Genomic DNA, 17,264 nt, shown 5'->3' on the forward strand with positions numbered 1-17,264 from the left:
GGGGAGAGGCCACTTTTCCCCAAGAGTGGGAGGAAGTGCGTGGCCACAATATCATACAGCATCGAATCACATGGTGAGATAGGTGTTGCCTTTTGGGTTCCCCTTTGGTCCTTCTGTTTAAGCCAAGGGACTCATCTTGTTTTGGTGCTAGAATCTTTTAACACCTCTGAAACACTGTGGTTATATCCTTTTTTGCAAAGAGCAAGCAGCTAGCCTTTAGTGTAGGGCCAGCAACAGCTAGAATGCAGCGTGATTGCTTTGTTTTCTCAGTTACCTTTTGCTTATGGTAAGGAATTACAGTTCTCCTTTCAGAGTAGTGATACAAATTTCCCTTTCAAAATCTATTTCTTGATGAAAAAGGTGAGTCAATTTAAAGAAAAGCATTAGATAAATAATCATGGAAGTGGTATATAGATATGAAATGTGAAATAAGAGCGGTACTCATATCTCTGAGATTTGGAAAATGCTGGAATACTGGGGAAGCCACTCAGTAGAGAGCAGAATCTTGGATGTAAAGGCAGGCTCTGCTCATTCACACCCAAGACGCTTATTCTCTTTGAGCCTCTATTCCCTCATCTGCCAAAATGGAGGTGATAATTCCTACTACACATGGCTGTTTTGAGGATTGAATGAGATAAGCTGATGTATGTGAGTGTCACTTGCATGCAATGACTCTTAAGTGTTGAATGAAATGAATTGTTCCTAGTGCACATTTTAAATAAAATTCACTGTGTTAAGTAGGAGCAAGTTATCAGTTTCCCAGGACTTCTGTCCCATAGTGAGGATAAAATCTGGTAAAGCCATACAACTTCTCTTTCCTCAGTTTCTTTATTGATAAAATAGGGATATCAGTAGCATCTTATTCATGGAGTAGCTGGATGAAATGATTTCCTATGGGTGTGGCAGTAGAACACAGCCTGATGCCCTGCATCATTAGAGAAGTGTGAGTGAGTTCTCAGGACCATAATCCTGCCCTCTAGAATGCTGGAGTCTTAAGTAGGAAGGCCCCCTGGAAGTGTGAAGTCCTGCTTGTGTACCAAAAATGCTCTGTTGGCAAAAGGGACATATTTCTTCTGCTTTCTAATATCAAATATTCAAATGTCCTTCCACTCCCTCTTCTCAGAGCCTGTGCAAAATATACTCTCTCTTTCCTCTCATAGAAAATACCCCGTTTCCCCAAAAATAAGACATCCTCCGAAAATAAGACCTACTTACAGGAAAGATAAGACGTCCCCTGAAAATAAGACCTAGCGCGTCTTTGGGAGCACACCTTAAAATAAGACACTGTCTTATTTTCAGGGAAACAGGGTAACTATGGCTTTCATCTTCCTGCAGTAACGCTTGCTACAGACAACATGGTGGCTACATCTCCCTCCTCCTTCCTTACTAAACCCCAGTGGGATGGTATTTGAAGATGCGGTCTTTGAGAGGTGATTAAAGTTAGATGGGGTCATCAGGGTGGGGCCCTCACAATGAAATTAATGGCTTTATAAGAGGAGAAAAAGAGGAGAGAAAGAGATTGTTCTTTTTATCATGGGAGGATACAGCAAGAAGGCTGCTGTCCACAAGTCAGGAAGAGGGCCCTCTCCAGACACTGAATCTGCCCACATCTTGATCTTAGACTCCCCAGCCTCCAGAACTATGAGAAATAAATGCCAGTTGTTTAAGCGACCAGTCTATGATTACTATGTTGTAGTAGCAAAAGCAGAAATACAACGCTCACTCTGCCAAGAATCCATACCCAAAATTTAAAAAAATATATTGATTATTTACACTGTGTTAATCATTTTAAATATAATATTTTATTTAAATCTCACAACTCTATAAAAGAGAGCACTATTACCATGTTATCATTTTACAGAGGAGGTTTTAGGGCTACTCTGCACCAGAGTTAGATCTTGAACACCAGTGTTCACATACCCACCTCCAGGAGGCCTCCAGGGATTCAAGTGGAGAAAACCACTGACTCTGAAATTTGTGGGGAACACCTCAAGAGGTGAAGGGGGTCACTTCTAGTGGCTAGAGGGTAGGTGAGCAAAGTCCAGCTTCCAAGACAGAGATGAGCCAGCTCAGTGGCAGGGGAATGAGTTTGTGTAGGACATACCCAGAAGAAACAAAATACCCGCAGCCAGGTTAGTTACGACAAGGCAAAACCTTTAATAACATGAGTGCTTATTACAGTAGCTGCTTCGGGGCTCTGACATCTTTGATTTCTGGTCATGTTTTTCTAACACGGAAAGGTGAATGCCTCCCTCAGGGCCACCTGGGTGGTTGGTTTCCTGAGGATCTGTGTGGGTAGACAATGGGGACAGCTATGAACGTGCCTGATGGGGATTCAGAAATCCCCCCTCTGGCCACCACCCACGACTTTTAGTAAAGTCCTCTTCCAAGGAGGGAAGAATGTGAAGGTCCTTCCAGTAAAGAAGGAAGAGAGGAAAACATCTGGCACAGATACAGAGAGAGGAATGACCTTAAAGATTGGCTTGAAAAGTGAGTGAGGGCGGGCGGGCTGGGGACTTGGAGATGGACAGGCAAATGTGGGAGAGGGCTGAGTCCATTTGGTTTCATTCTTTGTAAAAAGTAATACCATCACGAGGACCATGCCATGCAACCTCAGAGACACCTCTGTGCACTTCCCCCAAGGCTGTGCTGGGCGTGGGGCAGAGGCCAGAGGTCAGTTCAGACGGGCGTGGTGCGCCTGTTGGCCGGATTATTATGCAGCGACTCTTTGAACTCTTTGGGCGTGGAATTGTGGAACTGTAGAAAAGCGTGGTCCCGGTCAGAGTTGAGGAGGGTCCCCATGGTGATCTTTGAGGGGTCCCGGGAGAGGGTGAACATGGAGATGTCAGTGGAAGGGATGGTGTGGAAGCCTTTGCTGATGGGGGACAGGTCTCGGGATCTGGGCTCCGTGGACCGAGAACTTGACCGCCTCCGGAATCTATACCTGTAGGGCGGGAGGCGAGCAAAAGTAGATTTCTTCAGGAACTCCGAGTGGGATTTGGCACGTAACTGCTGATGTTTTTCAATGTAGATGTGCACGGCAACCACTCCTACAATCTCCGCAATGATGAAAGAGAAGGCTCCGAAATAAAAGGACCAGCCATAGGAGTAACTTTTTTTGGAATCACGCTGCCCAGGATCCCCAGCGTTGGCTGATATATAAACTATGATGCCGATGATGTTGCTTAACCCTAAGAAAAGGGACAAAAGAAAAACCACATCTCTTATAAACCTCAGAGGTGACAGTTACTTTGAAGCCTTGAAATACTTGCAGAAAAGGTGGAGGTAACGGGAGGGAGGAGAATGGATTATAGCTGGGAAATCCAACCGCTGAGCCCTTTTTGCATGCTCTGTCTCCCGGGAAATGAAAAGTTCCACTGCTCAGTCCCCAGCCGTGTGCGCTCAGCTAGAGAATACACCCTGCTCCTACAGCAGTGCGGTAGCACTCAGAAGGCATTTATTTTCCCTTAGAAGCAATTTGTTCCGTCAACACTGAATCTTTGGCACTAAGTCATGAGGAAGACAAACAAGATGCAGGTCCCTGCCCCCAAATTCCTTACCATTAGCAGGAGAGACGGACATACAAATGCGATTACAGCAACATACAGGAAGAGCTCTACTAGAGACATATCAAATGGTTCAGGAGCAAAGGGAGAGAGAGAGACTGAGCTCTGTGCTGTGACAGCGAGGTGACATTTGAACTGGATCCTGACCGTTGAATAGGGGTGAGCCAGGAGAGGAAAGCTGTTCGGCAGGGAGTGTGTCAGAGGAACGGAGAATGACTGTCCAGAGTTCTAGCGTGGACAAATGGGAGACTGGTGGCATTTTGAGCTATATTAAGAGGCAGCAGAGATACCGGGTTTCGAGAAGACGGGAGATTTAGATACACTGAGTCAGAAGCGCTTATGAAGAGTCCAAAGGGGGCTGGCCAATGGAAATGGGTCTAAAGCTGCAATTTGGGGAATGACTAAACCCATGAGGAAAGGACAGTAGATTACCAAGTCTTTTTTATCTGCACAGGATAAGATACTGCTTTAGCTCAGCTGTTGTTTGAATGTCAGGAATTGGGGAACGTGAAACTGTTATCTCCAACAGGCAAGGCTCGCTGGCTTAGATTCCCCAAGAGCCAAGGGAATAGCACTGACAGTAGCTGCTTAGCTCATTGGAGAGGAATCGATTCCCTGAGGGCAGTGTTTTTCAACTTTTTTTTTTTTTGAGACAGAGCCTCAAGCTCTCGCCCTGGGTAGAGTGCCAGGGCATCACAACTCACAGCGACCTCCAAATCCTGGGCTCAAGCGATTCTCCTGCCTCAGCCTCCCAAGTAGCTGGGACTACAGGCGCCCGCCACAATGCCTGGCTGTTTTTTGGTTGTAGTTGTCATTATTGTTTGGCCGGCCTGGCCTGGATTTGAACCTGTCAGCTCTGGTGTATATGGCTGGCACCTTAGCTGCTTGAGCTACAGGTGCCGAGCCTAGCGCATTTATAGTTAAACTTCCATAGCACACTTAAATTATATTGATCAAAAAAAAAAAAAAAGTAAAAAAAGAATTTAACTAATGGTATCTATAAAATTTCACAGCACACCTAAGATCCTCTCATGGCACACCAGTGTGCCGCGTCACACCCGTTGAAAATCATTGCCTTAGGGGGTGGTAAGAAGAAACACTAGATTCGCAGCCCTGTGCCCATGTCTGGCTACCTTTCTCACGTTATTGCTCCAAAGGGGAAGAAACGTCTGGTTTTTGTCCCTTCGCTTCAAGGGCCTTATCCAGGGCTTGGTGCCAGCGATGATTCATGAGGCCGGTACATCAGCCGGCATCTCCTTGTCTCCAAATTTAGGCTACCTGTATAGGGTGGTGCTAAATAGAGATTGTCCCTCATTCAAGTTCCCAACACCAGGCGGTGAGCAACCATTTCCAGGTTAAGTGGGTTCCACCCATTTGGTGAATGCTCTGTCCTCCTCCTACCCTCCCTGATCTCCCCATAGCTGAGCAACCAAAGGGTTAAAGCTTGGCATAGCAGGACCCCCAGGACTCTGTCCCAGTGCTGTCTTGCCTATTGTCTGGTGTGCATGCATTAGGATTATTAATGTTTTGAATATGACCTCTGATCATATTCCATCCAGAATTTGCCCCCAGAGGGAAGGGCTGGAGTCAGCGTCTGCCCCATCTGCTCTTGGCTTTACTCCACGCAGGCATTCAGCAGGTAGGCAGCAGGTTCTCATTACTGAGCTAGTTCTTCATATGGGGGCTGACACATCCAGCTCTGTGTCAGGCTGCGAGAAACCACGGGATGAAAAACGGCTCCTCTTCCTGGAGTGTCAATTCAGCTTGAAGATTAGTAGGGAAGACACATTCTTTTATATTAAAATGAACATGGATATATTAAGAAGGAAAAAGCAGAATTCACATGAATTTTTAAGTGAAATGGGAGGCGGACTTCAAAGACACTTCAGCTCAATGAAGGTGGCTTTGAGCGATGCCCCCTGACTCCCCAGGGCCATGTTTTCCTCCTCTGCTAGCTGGGAAAGTTTGGTGGCAAAGTTTGGAAAGCCCCAAAAGGAGATCTTGCTGGGGTGGGGAGGGGAGGAAAGAAAGAAAGGGAAGTTTAAAGAGAGGCTTAGATGTCATCTAGGTAAAAGGGGTCAAGAAGCCCAGTGAGCTTCCTATGTGCCAAGCACTGTGTGTAGCTTTTATATATATAATATCTCAATGAATCATTGCAGTAGGCCCTCCTTTAAAAAATCATCCCCTTTTATAGATGGCAAAACTGAGATATGGAGAAAATTAAGTACCTTCGATGTCTAGGAAACAGTGGAAGTGGAATTTGAGCCCAGAACTCTTAGCTGTAGTGGATTTAGAATTCAGTAACAAGGCTTAGGAAAAATAAGACGTGAATGGTCATTTTGTTCCACCCATTAGATTGCAAGCTCCCTGATGGCAGGAACTAGGGTTATCTTGTTCATTGCCATGCCCAAAACTCTCACCCCAGAGCCTGACCCATAGTGAGAGCATAGTGCACATTTGTTGAATGAGCGAAGAAAATGAATGGACAGAATTAAAGGATATAATGTATATCATAACAGTTTCTATGGATGGAGCACATACTGGACGCACATACTGGACGCTGGGCACCTTTCTGGGCACTTTATGCCTACTAACTCATTTAATCCTCTTAACAACTTCAGAACATGGGGCTGTTATTATTCTCATTTTTCAGATGGGAAAATTGGGGCGTAGAGAGGCCGAGTAACTTGCCCATGGCTACACTGTGGAGTTATAACAGATAACTCCACCAGGCATCCTGGCTTCAGAGGGCATGTTCTTGGGCACTGCGCGCAGAAGGTGGCACACAGTAGGTGCTCAGTAATAGGTTCTTGATTGCTTGCCTGAAACTGCAAACCTTAAGAACAGCTGAGCAAAAAAGAGCCTTAGAAAGTGCTGAATTTTCTAATCTTTTCATTTTAGAGGTGGACAACTGAGGCTCTTAAGGGTCCTTGGGCAGATTAGTGGAGGGGTTGAGTATTAAACCCCAAACTTCTGGCTTCTTGTTAGAGTTTTGTCCACAGACCTGCAAGCTTTCTAGTTCCTGTGTATCTAATCTGCCTGCCACCCTGCACACTACCTCCTGTAAGAAGAAAGTTGCTGGTGACACACTCTTCCCTAATAGTTCCCTTGGGGGGACAAAATAATGATCTTCTCCTATTTGTAGGAGAGTCTCACATCAGCTCAACACTGGTACTGATCCTCTGGATCCAGCAGAGCCTATGTGTGGATGGGGCCACCAGTGACAGGCATGTGCCTCCAAGCCAGACTAGTTGTTGGATTTGCCAGTTGTTAACATCTGGCCACCACAACCCTTGGGCTGATCACATTCCCCAGGGCAAGATAGCAGCTTTCTCCCTGGTCTGCTGCTTGAGTCAGGTCCTAGAGACTCAGGGCTGGATAGTCTCACTTTCTCGTTTCACAGAAGGGAAAACAGTGAAGAAGGAACCTAAGCAAGTTCTTATAGAGCACCAGGACTTTGGAACTATGTTGTTATTGCTTTTCCAATACTAGAAAATAATATTGTGCTTTTTTTTTCTTTTGGCAGTTTTTGGCTGGAGTGGAGTTTGAACCCACCACCTCCCATATATGGGACCAGCACCCTACTCCTTTGAGCCACAAGTGCCACCTAATATTGTGCTTTTTATGTGCAGTCTGATTCCAACAACCCCACGAAATGGGTACTATTATTATTTGCCATGTTGCAGTCAAGGAAACCAAGTTACGAGGAGTTGCTCACATTTCCCCAGGCCTCACTAGTGGAGCCAGAATTCAAACCTAGAAGGGCAAGCCTCTCCTTGTCACCTGCATTGTTCCTATCTCAGTAAATATTCTGTGCAAAGTTTGAAGGTCACCACCAAAGAGTCCAGCGCCATCTCCCCCCATGTCTGCCTTGTTCTTTGCTTCTCTAAAGCATTTCATCCAGATGGCATTGATCTGCCTCGAGAGGGGTGGGGTGCAAAGTAGTGGTAAAGAGATGAAAGGAAAGATGAAAACCTAGAGGAAATCGAGGAAGATGAGGGCACCAGAGGAGGGCCGGAGAAAGGAGGAGAGTGAAGGCAGGGAACAGGACTCTCTTTTGTAGAATGTCTCTCATCCTTCTCGAGCCATCCTGGGTCACCTTCTGGTTGGGTCTGTGATTGATGGAAAGGTCCTCCCTGAGGGCACCTTGGACTGCGGTTCTTCACCATGTTCCCAGAGACACTTTGGATGTTAATAGAATTGGGGTGCTTGCAAAGATGTAAACAATAGTTAACTGGCAAATACATATTACCAAGGGCCAGAGATAGTTTATGAACATGCCCAAGTGAACAGAAAGGTGGAGTCCTTTAAACACACGGACTCAGTCTCCCAGTTCTCATAGGGCAAGTGTGCAGGCATAGTCCACTCTTCTGTTAATCAGTCTCTCTCTCTCTCTCAATTGACCCTGACACTATGTTCTCTCCCCATCATTGCTTCATGCCACCATTAGCTGGAGTTTCAGCATCTTTGGTTCTATTGAAATTCTTTGCATTCTTATCCTTAGCACTACAACTTGTACATTTTCTTGCTTTTTCCCCAGAGGTATCCCTGAATAAACTGGCTTCATCCACACAGCCCGGGCTTTGGTTTGGTGTCTGTGAAAAGCTCAGGACTGGGAGCCACTCACCTGCAGAGACAAAAAAGATGCCCGCGCTGAGAATGACATTGTGTCTGCTGCGGTGGAACTCGCTGGCTGCCACACAGAGCCCGCCGAAGAACAGCAGTGTGACGCTGAGGATGGGGAAGACACTGGAAGCCCTCACAGCCCCTGTGGAGAGAAGGGAGAGGCTTCTGCCTGCACCCAGCCAGCCCTGACTCTGCCCACTGTGGGCAGGGCTGCCCTAGGGGCAGTCAGCACAGAGATGGGAGAACAGAGCTGGAGTCTAATGTGGGCATGAGACCAGTGCAGTCGCTCTGGGCCCCGTGCTTGGAAGGAGACTTGTGCTTATGCTCAGAGCTTTGCAGTCACCATCCTGATAGTCTTAACAATTGTATCCTTGAATTTGATTCTGAGTGGACAATGGTGCATGTGCTGGAGGTTTGGAGCACACCCACACCCATCACCCACCTCCCCACCTACCACCCCCCACCAATACCTGTCCACCTCCAGGCCTCCCTGGGATTCCCTCAGCAGCCCACTCCCCTGTCTCAGCCCAGTGACCACTACCACCCTGTGCCCCTGGTGGGGATCTGGGTACGAGGAAATCAGGTTTATGTGCAAGCTCCAGGTCCCTGGGAATGTCTGCACTCACCTGGAGAGTGTCTCTGCACCCAGGGGAGTGTGATATTAAACAACAAATTAAAAAACACCATGATAGTCACAAGAGGGATCACAGAAGAAAGGAAAGGGCTTTTTTTTTTTTTTTTTGGCCTGCCTTTTGAACCAGGATCTCGGGATTTTTGTTTGTAAATTACATAGCCAGCCTTGTACACAGGGACTTTTCTCAGACCAGACATCACTCAAAGGCAGAGTCCTTCCAGCACACACCTACATTTGCAGAGTTTGGCATTATTCTTCTAATATGCTGTTAGTCACTGAATGAGCACGTGTATTTATTTATTCTTTCAGCAAATACTTTTTTTTTTTTTTTGTAGAGACAGAGTCTCACTTTATTGCCCTTGGTAGAGTGCTGTGCCATCACAGCTCACAGCAACCTCCAGCTCTGGGCTTAGGCGATTCAGCAAATACTTCTTGAGCACCTCCTAGATACCAGGTGCTGGGGACTGGCTGAAATGTTTAACAGCCACAAGGCACAGGCTCTGCCCTTCAAAATGGACACCGGTGAGGAACTGCTACAGTCCAGGAAGCCCCTGCATTTACTCCTTAGTTTCTGGATCCGGGACAGGCCTTAACGTTCTGGCAGAGAGGACTGGGGAGGGGATCCTAGTATTTACTGTACCAGCGTAAGAGTTCTTCCTGGTGGGTCTAGGCCAGAATGTACCAGGTGGATAAATTCTGTGCTCACTGATGTACAAAAGCTCCAGGGGCCATGTCTTCATGGGGCTAAGGTTCTAGCAGAGACAACAGGCAGGACCAGCTATGTAATTTGCAGGGCCCTGTGTAAAATAAAAATACGAGGTCTCTTGTTCCAGATTTGTTATGAATTTCAAGATGGTGACAGCAGAACATTGACCCAAGGGTGGGGCCCTTTTGAGAGTGGGGCCCTTTTTGACAGATAAGACTGCAAGAACTCAGGCGTGAGCCCACTGTGCCTTGGACTGGGGCAGTAGACCGCAGGTGGTGAGACCTGGTTGGATTCACAGTGTTATTTTAAGTTTTGAAGGTAAAGTCAAAGGAATTCGCTGGTGCGCTGAGCCGTGTTTGGTCTCAGGTGTTGAGTGAATGCTGGGGTCATTGGCAGGAGGAGTGGCAGCATAGGCTGAATTCATTTTGGGGAGGAATTCAAAGCAGTTCACATTACTTGGTGTGGTGTTCAAGGCTCTAACCCCCTCTATGCACTGTGTGTTTTCCTGATGATTTAGCTTCCACCCTTTCCATTTGCTACTGCACATCAATGCTCAGACTTCTACGGCCAAGCTCTTTCCACAATGCCATTTTTGCTTGGTTGTTGTTTTTTTTTAAGTTTCCTGAAGGCTTGGTAACTGATTTAGCCTATGGGGATTGCCTGAGAGGGGCGATGGGGAGACCTGGAGTGTGGAGCTGGGGACACACAGGGATGAAGTTCTCTTAATGAGGAGAGGATGGAAGAGTCCTTGCTTTGGTTTCAAAGTAACTACCTCAAAGCACCCAATGTGGGGGTTCAGGCAACCGAGAGTCCCAGACAACTGTGCTCTTCCCACTCCTCTGCTGTGATGGTAAGGTTTGGGGGATGGGTTGTTTTTTTTTTGTCTGAAGCGGTCGCCCTGGGTAGAGTGCCGTGGCGTCTCAGCTCACAGCAACCTCCAACTCATGGGCTTAAGCAATTCTCTTGCCTCAGCCTCCCAAGAAGCTGGGACTACAGGTGCTCACCAAAACCGTCCGGCTATTTTTTGGTCGTAGTTGTCATTGTTGTTTATTGGTGGGCCCGGGCTGGATTCGAACCCACCAGCTCTGGTGTATGTGGCTGGTGCCTTAGCTGCTTGAGCTACAGGCGCCGAGCCTGGGGGATGGGATCCTGGCCACCTCAACTCCCTGGGGATGATCAGATCAGTGTCCTTGCTGTCTTCTGCCCTGTCCCAGCTGTGCTGCAGATCTCTGCTACCTTGTAGGCTTGCCAGAGGCAGAGCTGGCCTGCCCTGGCTCTTTTAATCCCCTGGTTGAGGGGCAATTCCAGGGAGTGGGCTCGGGGGTCCTGGGTGTGGTGGGTATAATAGATCCAGCCATGGGTGCCACTTACTTATAATTTCTAACAATTTACAAAAATGACTTGTGGGTTTCCACTTAGACCCTTGGCCTAGAGAGCCCCCACAACTATTAGGGTTGGGTCTGCCTCACTGGTTTCAAGACCCACTTACATCTTATGAATTAACCTTTGAAGGGGATCATTTGCATTGTGTGTTGATAGGAATTACTTAAATATTCAATGAGTATAATTGATAAAAAAAGAAATTATATTATTATTATTTTTTTTTGAAGACAAGATTCTCACTATGTCACCCTTGATAGAGTGCCATGGCATCACAGCTCGCAGCAACCTCAAACTCTTGGGCTTAAGCAATTCTCCTGCCTTAGTCTCCAAAGTAGTGGGGACTACAGGCATCTGTCACAACGCCCAGTTATTTTTTTGTTGTAGTTGTCATTGTTGTTTAGCAGGCCTGGGCCAGGTTTGAACCGCCAGCCCTGTTGTATGTGGCCAATGCCCTAACCACTGAGCTATGGGCACTGAGCCAAAAGATTATATTTTTAAAAAGATAATATAGAGATTATATTTTTTTAAAAAGTTTTGAGGTATGATTAACATTTGATGTGTAGCCTAAGGAAATGATCTGAACATTCGAAGCTATTGAACTGTATTGTTTATAACAGTACAGTAGACTGTCAGAAACTTGACCACGCAAGGGACTGTAATAAATTGGTCAATATATGGAGGTGGTCAATGTAAGGAACATGCATTGAGTATATGTGGTATATGTCTAATTTATGAAAATTAGGTCAACATAAGGAGGGAGGTGGTCAACCATGGAGGTTCTATTGTATATATATATATATATATATGGAAATGAAATGTGAGGCTATGAGATGTGTAAATGTGACTGTTTCTCAAATAGATCAGTAACCACTTGGCAACCCACTGCTGGCCAGACTCCACTCAGATGAAATGTAATCAGATTCTATAAACTCTGGCTATGGCTGTCTGCCTTAGACAGGACGTTTTGGCTACCATTTTCTCCTCAGTCAGTTGGAGTCCACTCTGCATTTGTTTTTAGCTCACTGAACACATGGTGGTTTCACAATCAAATGGTTTTACTATCTTCCTTCTTTTCCACTTCTCCTCCACAAACTGTCTCGGACTCACTTAGGGTCTTAAGGATGGGAAAGTGAGCTTGTCTGAAGGATTTCCCACCAGCAGGGTCTGAGTTATATTTCACTGAGTCCAGTGCTGTATTATGGGAGTTTCCATTCAGCAGAACTTGCAGGCTATTAAGCCTTCTGCTATGGTTTTAAGCTGTCATCTACTCCAAAGAGCATAAAAAGAGAAAATAGCAGAAAAATCAACATGCAGAATCTCAGTCTCACCAGGGTTGAGGGTATAAACTAAAAATAAGATCCTAAATCCTCCACCAACTGAATGGACCCACTCCTGGCCAAGGGTACTCCCTCCAAAAAACTTAAAACTGAGTTATTGGCCATGAAGGAAAGGGAAGTTGGACATGCCTCATTACGCCCCCTCCCTTTCTAAGTCTAGACACAATTGCCCAACATTAATGTTAATCAAATGGAGTCTGACAAAATAGACTCTTTATGTCAATAAAATAACAAATTATAAATACCCTGTTTCCCCGAAAATAAGACAGTGTCTTATTTTAAGGCGTGCTCCCAAAGATGCGCTAGGTCTTATTTTCAGGGGACGTCTTTTTTTTTTTTTTTTTTTTTTTTTGTAGAGACAGAGTCTTACTGTACTGCCCTCATAGAGTAACGTGGCGTCACACGGCTCACAGCAATCTCTAACTCTTGGGCTTACGCGATTCTCTCGCCTCAGCCTCCCGAGTAGCTGGGACTACAGGCGCCCACCACAACGCCCAGCTATTTTTTTGTTGCAGTTTGGCCGGGGCTTGGTTTGAACCCGCAACCCTCTGCATATGGGGCCGGCACCCTACTCACTGAGCCACAGGCGCCGCCCTCAGGGGACGTCTTATCTTTCCTGTAAGTAGGTCTTATTTTCTGAGGATGTCTTATTTTCAGGGAAACGGGGTAAGATGTAAGGCCATGAAGGCAAGGATTAAGTCCATGTCTTAAAATCCATAAAATCTAGTTAAACAGGTCTTATCTGCTGGCATGGTATCTCACGACAGACAGTAGAACACCTTATCTTAACTTAGGCATTCTCTCTATTAACTACACATTTTTAGACAAAGCTTAACTTTCTTAACCAACTTCCCACTAAAGAATTTCTACATCTACCTGCGACTTGTAAACCCCCACCTCAAGATATCCCACCTTTTCAGGTCAAATCAATGTATACATTTCATACGTGGATTTATGATTTTACCTGAAATTTCTGTCTCCCTGAAATGTGAGCCCACTCCCTGGAATTGCCCCTTAACCAGGGGACTAACCTGACCACCTCAGGACCACTTTCTTAGGAACTCTTCAGACTGTGGTCACTTAGAATTGACTATTGACGCAGAATAAGCCTTTTAAAATTACTTTACAGAGTTTAGTTTTGTCCATTAACAGAGATCACTGCAGTGAACTGGCAGCACATCCCTAGATGGGCAGGGACACCCCCACGGGAACATGCTTCCGGCGCTGTGTGGCTGGCTCAGGGATTGACTCCAAAATTCCCAGCGGGAAATCTATGCGATTGCTAAGGCCCCTCCTTCACCTTAGCTGGATTCTGCGGCTATTGGTGAAGCTTGGTGGACTGTTGAATGGGAGTGAAGAGAGATGAAGAAACAGAGGACCCATCTTCCCAGAGGGGAAAGAAGAAAGAATACTTATTGGAAAAACAATTGACCTCTCAGAAGAACTTCCAAAATCAGGTTTGCAAGTTGTGAAATGGAAGTCATAGTTCTGTTTAGTCTCCAACAGGGCAAATGTTAAGATATTTTATCAAGGGGCGGTGCCTGTGGCTCAAAGGGGTAGGGCGCCGGCCCCATATGCCGGAGGTTGTGGGTTCAAACCCAGCCCCGGCCAAAAACTGAAAATAAATAAATAAATAAATAAATAGCCGGGCATTGTGGTGGGCGCCTGTAGTCCCAGCTACTTGGGAGGTGGAGGCTGGAGACTTGCTTGAGCCCAGGAGTTGAAAGTTGCTGTGAGCTGTGATGCCACAGCACTCTACCAGGGCGACAGCTTGAGGCTCTGTCTCAAAAAAAAAAAAAAAAAGATATTTTATCAAAGTAGGCAAGAAGGGTGGCGCCTATGGCTCGAGGAGTAGGGCGCCAGTCCCATATGCCGGAGGTGGCGGGTTCAAACCCAGCCCCGGCCAAAAACCACACACAAAAAAAAAAAAGTAGGCAAGAAAAACCATGGGCATTCCATTAAAACTCCGTTTGCGATGACTATAAAGCTGTTCTCTTTTGAGGTACTCCAAGTAATTTGTGGGATTCCCCAAACTTTGGCGAGGCTACGTTTTGACATGTGAGTTTTGCTCTCTACACGGAATCTTTTTGAGCTGCTAATGCGAGGGGTTTGAATAAATTCTGGTGGATGGATAAGGACCAAAAAAGGGATAAATGATATGTTTGTGTTTAAAAAGTTAGGCTGAAAACGTCTGTTCCTTTCACATTGACCATACCGCTTACATTGTTACGTGATTAAGACGCACAGCCATCTGCAGACTACCAGGCATGATTGAAGCTCACAATGATTTTAATTTTGAAAACACTGTTCTTAAGCCATGAGTTACAAACATAATCTGAAAAACAATTACTTAAAGTTTTATAATGACAGTAAGGAAAAAAATCATAAGTTTAACATTCCTAAATAGCAAAGTAGTCCATGTCTTAGCATTTTGCCTTTTGCATGAACTAGATATATATTCTTGTTGAAGAAATCACATTTAAATCTCAAACCTTGTTCTCTCTGTGCCTGAACCAATGTAAGGCCATGCTGGGAGCTGAAATTTGCTATTGCTAATCCCACACAACAAGCAAGAGCTAATACAGATTGCCTCATGACTGCACATAGGCCTGGAGCTAAGTGTAATATGTACTGGCTTATTTCATTTTTGTGACCCTGTCAGATAGATGATATTATAATCTCCATTTCAGAATAGATGAAGACATTTAAGAAATACAGAGGCAAAGCAACTTGCCCAGGGTTCAACCCAGCTAGCAGGGAGTCAGACCAGGGTCAAAGCTGATTCCAGATGCCTTGCTCAAAGCCACAACACTCTCCTAGCTCTCACATGCTGTAGTTGTGACAGTTCATGTCATATCCAGGTGACTGACCTTGAAATGGAGGCACTGGCCCTGTCCCAGTGGAACTGAAGCTGAAGGGAAGTCAGAGGAGAGGTGACATTTGCTTTGTATTTATTCTCCCAGGCCTTGCCCTTGGGACCATGCCCATTAACACCTCACTTCACCCATTAGCACTGTGCCCATTAGCACTGTGCCCTTTAGCACCTCAAGTCAACCCTTTGGGGAAGGTGAAAACTTGTATTCAAGTTCAAGAAAATTCCTTACTTAGATTTTTCTCCTAAGCAGACCAAAAAGAAACTTTTGGTTTTGACTTAACCAGTTTTTTTTCTTTCTATTTTTAGTTCATTGAAACTAAAGAGACTTAGATATCAGAACCATTTGAATGTCTCTGCCTCATGGCATCTGAAACTCCTTTGCATTTATCCACTTCCAGGGATGGAGACTGAGCAACCTCAAACTCAGAGAAGCCAGGTGGTGGCAGGCACCCTTCCCACCAGGATTGGGGGTTGGGGAGACTTACGTAGGAGATACTCAGCCGTATCCTGTTCATAGTCAGCATCTTCAGGGAAGTGATCAATTTTCTTGCACACACCTCGGAAAGCCCCTGTGGAAACAAACATGGTGCTGAGCCAGGGAGAGGAGACAGAGCCTCTGGGGCTCAGCCTGGGTCCTCCCCCTCCGCTGGTGCAGATCCTTTTCTGGGTTGCTGGAGGCTGTGCCTAAGGTAAACCCAACCTCATCTTTCTCTAGAGCACAGAAAAGAGACCAGGAGGGGCAAAACAAACAATAAAAAGCAGAAGAGTGACATTTGCTGCTGCTTAGAATTTGTATGATGTTGAGACCCATTTAGAAGGGTGAAAAACCATGGAACCGAAGTGCCAATTATGAGGACTAGCTTCTTCCCTTCCTCCTCTCCCCTGATTAGTGAAGGAAAAAGCAGGTGGAATTTAAGTACAGCAATTTATCTTCCTATTTGACAGATGAGGAAACTTAAGAATTCTGCTTGCAATCACTCGGGTTCATGCCAGAGGCAGAATTGCAATCAAGATCTGAATCCTGCCTATGGTGCATAATGCAAGGGTGCTTGTCGGATTTATTAAGTATATAGTATAAATATCTTTTTTTTTTTATGGCCCTTGGTAGAGTGCCGTGGCCTCACACAGCTCACAGCAACCTCCAGCTCCTGGGCTTAAGCGATTCTCTTGCCTCAGCCTCCCGAGTAGCTGGGACTACAGGCGCCCGCCACAACGCCTGGCTATTTTTTTGGTTGCAGTTCAGCCGGGGCCGGGTTTGAACCCGCCACCCTCGGCATATGGGGCCGGCGCCTTACCGACTGAGCCATAGGCGCCACCCATAGTATAAATATCTTAACACAATAATTAAGTAAACAAGATGAGGTTTATATTAATCAGTGTGATGTAAACGCTCCTAATTGTATATGAAATCAGCACATTGTACCCCATACATGCATTAATGTATACATGATCTATGCGTTTATGATTTAATAAAAAATAAAAATCAGAAAAGTAAAAGGATCTGAATCCAGGCATTCCAGCCTACTCAACCGTCCCCAGCAGTGCTCACATCCGACCACAGGCCCTTTCCCTTCCCTCGCTGCCGTCCCCGAGGAGCACAGCTCACACCGTCCCTTGCTGTGTGGCTCAGTCCCTCCAGAGCATCTTGGAATTACTGTCTGCCTTCGGCCTTTACTTCTTTTCCTTCCTTTAGTAAAAACTTGATTTAACTCAGTTGTGAGCGTTTGATAATCCTTGTGGGTGTTGGTTAACTAGCCAATTAACCAATCTCTAGGGGCAGTAAAAGGCTCTGCCGGTTCTTACCAATGACCAACAATTTTCTAGACTTCTCACCACAACACAGCATGAGCTGATGCCTTCTTGTCCCTGTCCCTGACTAGAAGGTCAGCCTAGAAAAGAGGGAGGGGCAAGCATGGTGTTGTGGAAAGCCGACAAGTTTCAGAATCAGACAGATCTGGGCTCATATTTCAGAGCAGTTATTCTAAGTAAGTGAAATAGGCCATATGTGAACATGAGATAACTTTTGCAAAGCTCTAGGCATGCTGCAATAATGGCTAGGCACATAACTGAAACTTCATATTCTTTTTTTTTTTTGAGACAGAGCCTCAAGCTGTCGCCCTGGGTAGAGTGCAATGGG

The 17,264-nt window shown here is 45.8% G+C and overlaps 1 protein-coding gene across 1 annotated transcript in view; it reads right to left on the reverse strand.

Annotated features, from left to right (window-relative positions):
- Positions 1-2,131: 2,131 nt before the first annotated feature.
- Positions 2,132-17,264, reverse strand: part of CACNG3 (calcium voltage-gated channel auxiliary subunit gamma 3) — an 89,713-nt gene continuing 74,580 nt past the window's right edge. The window contains exons 2-4 of the mRNA XM_053555827.1: positions 15,613-15,696; positions 8,194-8,334; positions 2,132-3,191 (exon numbers count right to left, since the gene is read on the reverse strand). Of these exons, the coding sequence (XP_053411802.1) occupies positions 2,680-3,191; positions 8,194-8,334; positions 15,613-15,696 (737 nt within the window). The 3' untranslated portion in view covers positions 2,132-2,679. The remainder of the gene's footprint in view (positions 3,192-8,193; positions 8,335-15,612; positions 15,697-17,264) is intronic.

Source organism: Nycticebus coucang, chromosome 12, assembly GCF_027406575.1.
Source record: "Nycticebus coucang isolate mNycCou1 chromosome 12, mNycCou1.pri, whole genome shotgun sequence".
Lineage (NCBI taxonomy): Eukaryota > Metazoa > Chordata > Mammalia > Primates > Lorisidae > Nycticebus > Nycticebus coucang.